At 56.9% G+C, this 12,022-nt stretch overlaps 1 protein-coding gene across 10 annotated transcripts in view; it reads left to right on the plus strand.

The window, feature by feature from the left end:
- Nucleotides 1-11,257, plus strand: part of HIVEP3 (HIVEP zinc finger 3) — a 454,163-nt gene extending 442,906 nt beyond the window's left edge. For 9 of the 10 annotated variants that reach the window (XM_032361509.1, XM_032361513.1, XM_032361514.1 and 6 more), the window contains 3 exons: nt 162-248; nt 4,717-5,630; nt 6,648-11,257. In XM_032361509.1, coding sequence (XP_032217400.1) covers nt 162-248; nt 4,717-5,630; nt 6,648-7,460 — 1,814 coding nt within the window. In that variant the 3' untranslated portion in view covers nt 7,461-11,257. The remainder of the gene's footprint in view (nt 1-161; nt 249-4,716; nt 5,631-6,647) is intronic. The other variant, XM_032361518.1, reaches the window with a different exon arrangement.
- Nucleotides 11,258-12,022: the final 765 nt, after the last annotated feature.

The raw sequence follows: 12,022 nt of genomic DNA on the forward strand, positions 1-12,022 counted from the left end.
GATGTCCTGGCTCCCCTGCCCAGCCGCTGCAGCCGGCGGGGCCCTGGCGGATCTTCGAAGCCACGGCCTTCCCGGCCGGGCACTGCATCAGCGAGCCCCCGGCCTTCGCTGTCCCCCTGCCCTGCGGCCAAGAGCCTGAGTCCATTCTCATTTCTTTCCAGGGAATCTGACTAAGCACATGAAGTCGAAGGCCCACAGCAAAAAGTGCCAAGAGACAGGGGTGCTTGAGGAGCTGGAAGCCGAAGAAGGTACCGGACTGCCAACTCCCTCCTCCCCCTCTGCCCTCCTCACCGTCTCCCCTCCTTCCTCTGCCTGCTCCTCCCCTGTCCCCCTGCCCTCCTCTTCTTCTGTCCTCTCCCTGCTGTCTCCTCTCCCACTTTTGGGCCCTCCCCGACAGCCAGGGTTCCCACCTACCGGGAGATAAAGGTCAGATTCAGAGGGACCGCCCCCTTCTCTCCATATGAGTCCACGTGCCGTGTCACACTGAGCGTGCATCATGGTCTAGCAAGGAGGCGGCGTGCCTGACGCCTCGCAGGTGCTCAGCCAACGTGTGGTGTAAACACTAGCACGTGAGTAATTGCAGTCAACATTGACTATGTGTCCGGCGGGTTGTAAACCCTTGCTGGGGATTATCTCATAAATCCTCACGGTGATGCAGGGGGTGGGGGTACCTACGCTCCACATCGTCCCCCACCTCCACACTCTGGGCCTGAGCCTGACACCTGGGTCTTTTAGAACTTGGGAAGCTATCGAGAGAGAGCCAAAGCGAGACCTAATAGCCCCTTTTCACCTCCCCATCAAATCCCACAGCCCCAGACCCGCACCCTGGCCAAAGTCCTCCATCAGCAAGAGGCACCTACTTCTGAAAAAAAAAAAAAGAAAACCAACAGAGGAGGGCGTGGGGGTCAAAGGCCCTGGGCAGCCACGGCATCCAGGGAGGAGGCCAGAAGGACTTTGGCAGGTGGACAGCAGTGTCTCCCCCTCCCCACCCCGGCAAAGGGAGTCAGGGAAGCCAGGGACATTCCCCTGTATGCAGCAACCCTTTGACCAGATTCCCTAAAATCAGTATCAGGATTTAGAGTGTGACAAAGAGGGTGTGTGTGTGGGTGTGTGTGTGTGTGTGTGTGTGTGTGTGTGCATGCATGCACGCGCGCGCGTGTCTTTGTTTTTCCAATTTCAAGATCCATTTACAGTCTTTCAGAAAGGTAAAGCACATTTCCTTTTAGGCATACTACATCACCTTTACTGCACTAAACACGGTGAACTTGCGGCTGTTTCCACCAAAATGAGAAATGAGGGGGGCACCGTGCTTATCTAGAATGTACATTAGGCCGTTTACACCTGTTGTCTCACTGAGTCCTCATAGCGTGTGGTAGGAACTTGTGTGACCCCGTTTTCAGTTGAGGAAATTAAAGCTCAGATAGGTAGAGGCAGCTACTCAAGGTCACACAAAAATGCTGGCTGTACACCAGCCCAGTGCCTGCTGGGCTGGACCTGGGGGAGCCAGAGCCTGAGCACAGAGCCCACCCAGGGAGAGTCAAGAGGTTGCGACAGGCACTCACCGAGGGTCCACTGAGGGACCCAGGGCTGGCCCCTGCCCCTCTTCCAATCTCAGTTTCCCAATGAGGCAAAAAAGGATAACCATACCCACCTTGTTTGAGGATAAAATCAGCACATTTATTCTAGAAGTAATTACTGAACACCGGCTCTATCCCAGGCCCTATTCAAGCTGTTGGAGATCCCACAGTGAATAAAACTGTATGTTTTATTCTGAAAGCTTACATTCTCGAAGGGAGCAGGGCAGCGAACAAATGCAGAATAGGACAGGGTCAATGAGTAGGAAGCAAAGGTGCGCATGAGGGGCTGGGAGATGTGGGAAGGGTTCGCTCTGGCAGGTGTGAGCAGAGAACGTGAGGGGAGTGGTCAGGAGGCGGGGCGGGGGTGGGGGTCTGGGGAAGGGCTCTCCCCCAAAAGGGACAGAAGGTACAGAGCTCCTGAGGACCCGAGTGGGCGGGGGGGGCGAAGGATGAACTTAGAGAACAGGGCCATGAAGGTCAAGGGATGAGCTGGGCCGTGCGGTGGAGTAATGTCCCCCAACTCTCGATGACTCTGTGTGCAGAGGACGGTTAAGACAGGGAGTGGCTGGAGGCAGCTGTCAGGCTGAGCACACATTGGCTTGGACTAGGTGGAGGTTGGGAGAAGTGGTAGGGTTCTGGAAACATTCCACAGGTGGAGCCGACAGGTTTTGCTACCATGAGGGGGGATGGTGGTGGCATGAGAGAAAAGAAGCCAAGAATGAATCCGAGGTTTATGGCTTAAGAAACTGAAAGGACGGAGTCTCCCCTTCCCATGGTGATGAGGAAGGTTCTGGGAGGAGCCTGTCTGCTAGACGCCAAGTGGCGCTTGGGAACACAGCCTAGGAACCACTGCTTCCCTGTGGCCAGGTTCCCCCCAACAGAGCCCCGCCCCTGACAGTGAGGAGGTTGGGCACCAGTGCCACCGTGTGGCCAGACTCCCTCGGCAACCAGACTCCCTCAGCACCCTCGCAGGTTTCATTCTGCATCTCCTCCTTGGTCCCCTGGCCTGAAGCGGGCTGGGCTTTGTGGATGGAGGCTTGCCGGTGATGCCAGCAGTGGACTGGCAGCTCCGTGAGGGGCCCTGGGGATGGGCCCCCCCAGGCGAGGGCATCTTACACAGTCCTGCAAGAGCTCAGATGCAGAGGGTCTGGAGAACCCCGTTCTAGACAGGGGACCCTTGGCTTCCATCATTCCTGCCCTAGGTGCCTAGGGCAGGCCACTCTGGGCCTCCACTTCCTCATTCGTAAAGATATCCCTGCTGGATATCAGGCAACACTGGTCTTGACTCTCCCTCACAAGTAGAACTACCCTTCTGACCATCAACCGTGAGATGCTTGCAAGGCTGACCATCCGCTTGGCATTTTGGGGTACTTGAGGTATTTGCTAAGTTGTATTGGGTACTTACAATGGGTCAGACCCTCATGATCCTCCTACCAGCTTCATCAGGTGACTTTTACTGCTCTTACCCCCATTTTACAGATGAGGAAACTGAACACAGAGAGAGTCAATTGCACACCACACAGCTAGGAAGGGTAAAACTGGGATCCAAACCCAGACCATTTCCGGCGCATAAATATCATTTTATACTGGCAGAGTAATAATGCAAGGGTTGTAAACCTTAGTCCTGACTCAGCCAGTGCTCCCTGGCTAATCTTGGGGAGGAAGCCCTTGGCCCCTCTGGGCCTGGATTTCCCCATATGTAAATGAGGGGTAAGGCGAGGTGAACTGCTGGGTCTGAAATCAGGTCTGAGGCAGGGCCTGGGGCACTGCAACTCTGTGTTTTGCATACCACCCCACCACCACCACCACATCCCTCCTGCCTTCCCCTTTGCTCCTGGTGGTCGGGAGACCCTGCCCTTGGTCCTTTGACCTGCCCTTCATCTACCAACCCCAGTTCCACCCCATGGTTTTTGACCCACCAGCATCCGCTTCAGGCTTCTTACCACTGCATGCTGAGCTATTCAGAAGCAGGAACACCAGGCTTTCCAGCCCCAGGGCTGCTGGGGTGTGGTGGAGTTTGGAAGCCCGGCCATGGTCAAGTCTGCTTGTATGTCCAGCTCTCTTGGTTGGTGGTGGAATGGGTGCTGACGATGAACCCGGAGAGGGGCTGGCATGACCCAAACCCTCAGGAGCCTGACAGGTGGGCCAGATGTCAGCAAAGCTCTCCCCAGAGTCCTCACTGGTCCCCATCTCAGGGATGCCCACACTTGTCTGGTGTCACGTTAGAAGTGACCTGGCTGGTTGGGGCTGCCCCACCAGCAGCCAGACCTGAAAGTATTCCAGAAGTCCGTTCCCTCCTCACTGGGAGCAGCCAGAGTTCTCCAAGGACAACACGTCCTCTGGACAAGAGCTACTAGGAGGGGACCCTGCTGTGCGGTCTGAGGCCAGCTTAGCCACCCCTCCCCCTCCCAGAGGCCAGGACCTGCCACCTGCCCGATGCTACTGGGCCAGCCAGCAGCAGCCTGGCCCGTGTGGCAGGTGTGTATTGAGATTGACCGTGGCTGGTGCTGCTGGATCAGCCAGCCTGGCTGCTGGGTCCCAGAATACTAGATTTCTTCATGAACGTATTTAGTGGCCATAATTATTTGAGCCATTTCTCTGTGCCCCGTGTGGTTATTCCTATTGGCCAAGCCTGTGATGGAGGTGAGAGTATCACATTCGTTTGACAAAAGGGGAGATGACAGTACAGCAAGGTGACTGCACGGGCTCAGAGGGGATCCCCGTCCTGAAATCCTAGTGAAGAGACAAATCAACAGAAAGGTTTGTCTCGTTTGCTACGGTTCAGTCCCAGCCCTGGGACTTCTCTTACTTGAGCAAGCTTCTTAATCTTACCTTGGTGTTCCCTCATCTGTAACATGAAGGTAAGACCAGTGGGACCTCTTGGAGCATTTGAGAATTAGATGAATTAACACACGTGAAGGTCTTAGAAGGAACCTGGCCCAGGGTAGTTATAAGGTAACTGTTGTTGCTGGGATTCTTTACATAGTGTTCCCATAGGTGTTGCGGCCCCCATTCTCTCCCCAAGCTTGGACCATGGCCACAGCTATCAGGCCCGGTTTGCAGACAAGGACAGGGGCCTAGAGGGCGGCGGCACGTGGGGCCGGCTGTGACCCCGAGGCCTCCTGTGTCTACCCCTCAGGAACCAGTGATGACCCGTTCCAGGACTCAGAAGGGCGAGAGGGCTCAGAGGCCGTGGCGGAGCACCAGTTTTCAGACCTGGAGGACTCAGACTCGGACTCAGACCTGGACGAAGACGAGGATGAGGACGAAGAGGAGAGCCAGGACGAGCCATCGGGACCGGCCTCGGAGGCACCCCCGCCTGGCCCGCTGGCCCCGCTGCCGGCAGACTCCTCCCCCGGTCCGGGCCCTCAGCACCCCGATGCCACCTCGGGCAGCCAGGCCGCGCGGGGCAGCTCTGGGTCGGAAGCGGAGCTCTTGGCAGCCGGCAGTGGCTCCGCGTCCTGCCTCAGCACCCCGTGCCTCCCCCGGCTGGGACCGGCCCCTCTAGGCCCAGTGGAGAAGGACACAGGCTCAGCCCTGAGCTCCAAGACTGTGTCCCCAAGAAGGCCGTGGTCCCCAAGCAAAGACACAGGCAGCCGCCCACCACTGACCCACAAACACTCACTAACCAAAAGCGACTCGTCTCCCCAGCGACACTCACCGGCCCGAGAGCCACAGGCCTCCACCCCAAGCCCGCCTGGCCCCCAGACGGGCCCTCTCCCTTGTGGGTCTCCAAGACTCGAGCAATCGCCTCTCACCCCCCGCCCCCTGGGAAGGGAACTGTCCTCTCGAGCGCATCCGCCCCCCGAACGCAAGGGGGCCCCGGACCCGGGCCCCCCCAGACACTCACCCACCAGGAGAAGGTCCCCGGGCCAGGCCGAGTCACCGCCACGGTCGGCACTGCCAGGGAAGTGGGCCTTGGCTGGGCCGGGCAGCCCCTCAGGAGGCGAACGCGGCCCAGGCTCGGGGCTAGCCCCGCGGGCTCTCTACCCGCCCGTGCCTCTACCTCACAAGCTTCTTGGCAGAAGCCCCGAGACCTACGCCTCCACGTGGGTGAGTTCCTGCCCCCAAGTGACTGGGCTGCTCATCCCTGATGGGTAGGGGGATGGGTGGGGGGACACAGTGCACTCCTCCTTGAGGCATCAGACCTGCAGCTACACAGCCCGGCCAGCTGGGTGATTGCTAACAGAGCAGAAGTTTGTGGGGTGCCTCCTATGAGAGGCACCCCACGGGGGCCCCCAGAGCCAGCCAGTGTAGCCTTGGAAGCAGCAGAGCGTGGACACTGGGGCTGGTCTTGAATGCAGACAGAAAGGCTTGTGCCACTCCCCTTACAGCCCCCCAAGCCCACCTCCCCAACAGCCCTGTCACCAGCAGCCTCAGGGACACCACAACCAATGCCATCCTTGCCGGACCATCACTGTCCATCAGCACCCTCCCTGTCCCCGCCCCCAGAGCCATCTCCACCATTACTAAGTTAATAAGCGCCGGCTACCACCAGGTCAGCTCCATCCGCATTCCCACGTCGGCAGCCCAGCACCCTCCCGTCACCACCAACTCCATCCCTGTCAGCTTACCTTTACCTCCCAGGGCCTCTTCTGGCGCCCTATTGTCATAACCCAATGCCAGCCTCCCCTACCAGCAGCATTGACACCATTGCTCAGAGGCTTAGTATCCTGGAGGAGCACGGGCTGGGAATCCTTCCTCTTGGCGTCACATTATTATTGCTGATGGTGGGAGAGTGTAAAGAACCTGGAGTGGGAGCTCATTTCCAAGGGTAGAGTTGGGTCAAGACCACGCCAGGAACAGGAGAGACAGCAGGATGGAGCCAGAGGGTCAGGTGTGCTGGCCTGAGGCATGAAGACCATGGGGACCCGCGTGCTCACGATCACTGCAGGGCTGGGGACAGGACAGCACCATGGGCCAGGGGTCGGAGCTCAGCTCCTGCCCTAGCTCAGCCAAGACTTGTCTGTCATCTTGGGCGAGCCCCCCGCCCCTCATCTTTAGGCGGCGGGGGTCTCCATGTGCCAGCACCTAGCCCTTGCCTTACCCTGTCTTCTTTTCTGACCCCAGCAGAAGACCGCATCCCGGAGTCCCTCCTGCTCACCAGGCCCTGCTCATCCTCCCTCTTCCCGACCCTTCTCAGCCCCCCATGACTTCCATGGCCACACCCCTGCCCGGACAGAGGAGAACATCTTCAGCCATCTCCCTCTGCACTCCCAGCACTTGACCCGTGCCCCGTGCCCCCTGATTCCCATCGGCGGGATCCAGATGGTGCAGGCCCGGCCGGGGGCCCACCCCACCCTGCTGCCGGGGCCCACCGCTGCCTGGGTCAGTGGCTTCTCAGGAGGTGGCAGTGACCTGACAGGGGCCCGGGAGGCCCAGGAGCGAGGCCGCTGGAGTCCCACCGAGAGCTCGTCAGCCTCCGTGTCCCCTGTGGCTAAGGTATCCAAATTCACACTCTCATCGGAGCTGGAGGGCAGGGACTACCCCAAGGAGAGGGAGAGGACGAGTGGGGGCCTGGGCAGACCTCCTGACTGGGAGCCCCGAGTGGCTGAGGTGCCCGCAGAGCCCGTACCCACCCACAGCCCCGACACCCCACCCGAGGCCTCGCCCCGGCTATCCCAAGGCCGCAGGCCAGAGTCCTGGAGCCCCCGCTTGGAGTCACCACGCACGTTGGCCAACCTCGTGGCCTCCACCGCCTCGCCCCTGGACCGCAGCAGTTCCGTGGGCTGCCTGGCAGAGGCCTCCACTCGCTTCCCAGCCCGGAGGAGGAACCTCTCTGGGGAACCCAGGACCAGTCAGGGCTCCCCCGAGCCCTCAGGAAGTGGGGGGCCTGAGGCACTTCCACACCAGCCCAAGGACAGGGGCCCCCCAAGCACTTAGCCTCTCTCCGACTGCTTCAGCATCTGGCTTCCGGTGTTCAGCAACAGACATTTCCAGCCAACTTCCTCGAATCATCTTGCTCTCACGGGCTCCTTCTCCCACCTGTCCGTCTGTCCAAACAGCTTCTGCTCAGCACCCAACTGTTCTATCTTCCCACGTATGCAGTTTCCTGTGCCTTTTTCTGTACCTTTTGTTGCTTGAAAAGAAACAAACAAAACACATGCGCGCGCGCACACACACACACACACACACACAAACAAACAAAAACCCACGAGGAGTTTGAGGCTGTGAATATTCTGTGCTTTTTTTGAGCAAGGGTGTAGGTGTGGCCTCAGCCTGGGCCACTGTGGTCTGCAGCCACCCCCCCAGGGCTGGCAAGAGGTGGCCACGTGCTGAGGGAGAGGGGGATGCACTGAAGGAGAAAGGAAAAAAAAGAACAAAAAACCTTTAAAAATATATAATTAAATGTAAAAGCAAGCATCCTATGTACAGATGTTCATGGTTCCTATTTATTCCCACTTCATTCCACCCCAGCTAGTGGCCACCCTCACTGCCAGCAGAAGGTCAGTGGCCCAAGGCAGGGGGACCCCACTCAGCCTCTCAGAAAACTCCAGTTTTCTTTTTCCCAAGGAAAAGAAAATGTTACCTTTCTTAGGATTTCAACACAGATGAGAGGAGCAGACAGAAGGTAGGAGCTTGCTGGTTCCCCCAGGGCTCCGTGATACCCAGGTGTCCTGAACTGTGTACCCATCCCGGCACCCTTACAAATTCCCCTGGCCCCCCACCCTCAAAACTACCCCTCTATCCCCACCCCTAGGCCCTAAGCTGCGAAAAGAGCCCTGACTATTCATGTCCTGGTTCCTGAGGACCCAAATGGGGCCTTGCTTCGGGCCCCCAGCTACAGACTGCCTCCCTTGTTCTAGAAACTACCCACAAGGCCAAAGTGACAGGGCCCAGACCCTAGGGGTCAAGATCCAAGGTGTATTGCCTTGCATTACCGAGGCCAGGGCTTGGGTTTCCTTGCATGTTTGGTCCCTAGGGCTCAAAGGGCCCTATTTCTTCCATGGCTGAGCTTTTCTAGTGCTCAGAACTGGAAGTGTAAGTGTATAGGGACCCGTTTCTGGATCTCTTTTCAAAAGCAGGACTGGGTTCCTCCCCTCATCCCCACCCCACACACTGTCAAGCCTCCACTACCCCCCAGGAAGCACCCAAAACCATGACTGCTGGGAACTGCCCAGGCCTGTTTGTTGGTTTAAATCTCTTTGAAAAATTACACACACACACACACTCACTCACACAGGATGGTATTTGGTACCTCTCCCAGCCTCCTCAGATTCTCTTGACCTAGAAGAATTGTCCTAAATCAACTGAATTCTTCTCCAAAGCAATCAGGACTAGGCAGCCGTCTCCTCCCTCAGCCTTGTCTCCTCCCTCAAGAAACTGCCCTGTATTTCCTGGGGGCAAAAACCTGCTTTGTAAGAGAAATAATAAGACCAGAAATGAAAATCCCAAGTTGAAATAGAGAACTCATGTTTACCCTGCCCTGGGAGAGGCGGGTTCTCTCACAAGCTTCCAGAATTTCTTTTCTTTCATTTCTACAGAGAGGGAGAAACCACAGGGACGATGGCCCCGGCCCACTTGGGCTAGGTGCTGAAGCTGCCTTACAGAGCAGCCAAGTCCCTGGCCAGTCCCCAGGCCTCAGTCAGGCTGTGCGAACCCTGTGCCTGGGGCCTCCTGAGCGACTGAAGTTGTACAGACAGGATACAGGTTGAGGCTCTAATTCCCTTCTCTGCCAGTTCAGGGCCTTTCCCTGCCTGGCCTCTGCTGAGTAGACAGGCCAGCCCCAAGTTCCGTTAAGACACAAACCAGACAATGGGGAAGGGCCTCCCTGGGGGTCTGCTGGGCTCTGAGGCGCGGGCGGGTGAGGTCAGCTGTCCGTGCTCAGCTGCCTGCCCCAGAGTCCGGGGCTCCTGCCACCCTGGGAGAAGACCAGCAAGCCCAGCCTTGACTACTGGCCCTGTATTGGCCTCACAGGAAATGGGAAGGTGCCCGGCCCTGGTTACAGCCCAGGCTTCCCTGACTTTCCCTCACCCTCCTGTCAGCCCTACCAGTGGACACTTCTAGCCTTGGGGCCTGGGAGCTAGATAAAGGGCATCACTTCAGCCCAGGTTTGAAACCTTTCTGGGCAAGATCTTCTAGCCCAGACCTACAAAGTAGCAGATGGGGGTTTTTGCTAGCCGAGCCCCTGACCTTGGGGGTAGTCAGGCCTCTCCCGCCAGGCACACACCCCTGCTCTCCTGGACATCATTCCCCTGTTCTGGGATAGCCCGCCAACTGAGATTTCCTCCCTGGGAGACCCAGTCATGGGCAATGTGGCCAAGTCCTCGCAGCCACTCAGGCCCACAGGCATAAGCAGAGGGGACAGGGACCGGGAGTCACCAGAGATCCGTTTCTCAATGACGGGGACATAATGCACAAACAGAATCTGGCTGAAGGGCTGTTGCCCCACACCGATCCTCAGAGGGATGGCATCAGTGCCACCAGCCTGGGACAGATGTCGCTGGGCAAGGGCTAACCCCTCCTATCACCCTCTGCCCGTGCTCCTCCAAGCACAGAGGCCCCAGCGCACACACACACCCCTCCATAGTTCGGAAAAGGATGCTCACTCCATGCCCTCCCCGAGGGTACCCTGTCCCACTCCCAACCCCTCCTACATTTGCAGTTTTCATGTCATGCCCCTGTTCCTGTTAAGCAGGGGCAGCACCAAGAGTAGTGCTGATTGGCTGCCACAGACACCTGTTGGTGCTCTGTGGAAGCTTGTCGGCTGGTCCTTGGCTCTTGGCCGAGTGGCTGGAACCAAGCTGCCGAGGTCTCCCAGCCAGCCCTCACCCTCTGTTAGGAATTCCAAGACACTCAGCCCCCAGGCCTACCCTCCAGGATGCCCCCCACCCTCAGCAAGCTCAGGGCCATTCTGGGTATCCTCTGAGGCACCACGCCCAGGACCCTCCCCCCCCCCCCACCCCCGGCTCCCCTGCCCATGGTTTGCATTCTGGCCCAGCCGCAGAGCCCCTCCGGGACGCTGAGAGCAGCAAACTGGCTACTCCCCCTTTTCCATCACCTCCAGCTTCCAGGCCCAGAAGTCTCTCTGCCTCCCTCTGGGGGGAAAAAGTCTGAAAGAATTACCTTCCAGATCCCTGGCGCCCCATTCCATTCTCCACCCTGCCCTTCTGAATAGGAACCAGCAATATATCTGAGCTGAACTGCTCTCCAGTCCTTTCTCCAGGAAAAAATCCTCCTTAAAGCAAAAGCCCTGCCTCAGAGACAGATCTGCAGCCCTGAGCAGGGGGAGAAAGTTCCCGAAGGCCAGTCCCGCAAATTCTGCTTCTGTGGTGTGGCTCCGGTCTGCTTTCCATTAGAAAACCGCTTCGGCACTTATGATCACTTTACTAAACCTAGCGTTTAAAAAGAAGAAGAAGAAGAGGAAAAGAAACCGAAAAAGGAAATGTGTAGGCAAATGTAAGATACATGTGCTCTGTAAGATAAATATTTGCCTTTTTTTTTTCTAAAAGGTGTATGTATTCTGTATGTGAATTGTCTGTAGAGAGTTTCTATGTTCTTAAATGGCAATACATTCCAAAAATTGTCTTGTAGATATGTACAGCAGCAACATGGGGATGGGGTAGTTTTGCCTGTAATTTTATTTAAACTCCAGTTTCTACACCTGCAACTTGCAATGTTGGTATGGTATCTATCAGTGCAAAAGAGAAAAAAAAAAAAAAAAACTCAACAAAAAAACCCATGCAGGTCTAAAGCACAGAGTCTGATGTACAAAAGGAAAAAAATGCTCAGTATTGATGTGTGTGACCTTTGTTGTAAATTACATCTGTACTGTGAATGAGAGGTTTTTACAAGTATAATAATTGCCTTTATTACAGCTCCGGCTGAGTGTTCAGCCTGAGGATATTTTTTAAAAAAAACACACACAGCACGTTGGAATAAATTTGAAAATCCCAACATAGCCCTGCTCGCCTGGCTCCTGGTTTCTCGTGAGGGTTGAAGAAGGTCAGAGTTGGAGGGACGCTTGCTGTCTTGAGCGCTGCTTTACAGGACAGCAATCAGGCCCCGAGGAGGAGGTGAGCAGGCCCCAGACACACAGCCTGGGCCTTGTGGGGCCCCTGGCTTCCAGGCCTGGCGAGCACTGGATACATCACCATTGTGATCAGGGGGTCTGTGTTTCCTGGGGTTGCCGTGGCTAAAAACAACAGGAATCTATTCCCTCAGAGTTTTGGGGACCAGAAGTCTGAAGTCTGGGTGTTGGCAGGGTGGGCTCCTTCTGGGGGCTCTGAGGGAGGGTCCAATCCACACCTCTCCTGCCTTCTGTGGCCTTGCGCTGAGACTTGGTGGGCCCTGGTTTATAGCCCTGCCTTCCTTCTGTCTTCTCCGTAGGTTCCCTCCGCCTCCCCTTCTCTTCTAAAGACACTGGTCATGGGATTTGGGGCCTACCCTAAACCAAAATGATCTCATCTCCAGATCCCTAACTGAATATATCTACAAAAACCGGT

This window comes from Mustela erminea, chromosome 10 (genome assembly GCF_009829155.1).
Source record: "Mustela erminea isolate mMusErm1 chromosome 10, mMusErm1.Pri, whole genome shotgun sequence".
NCBI lineage: Eukaryota > Metazoa > Chordata > Mammalia > Carnivora > Mustelidae > Mustela > Mustela erminea.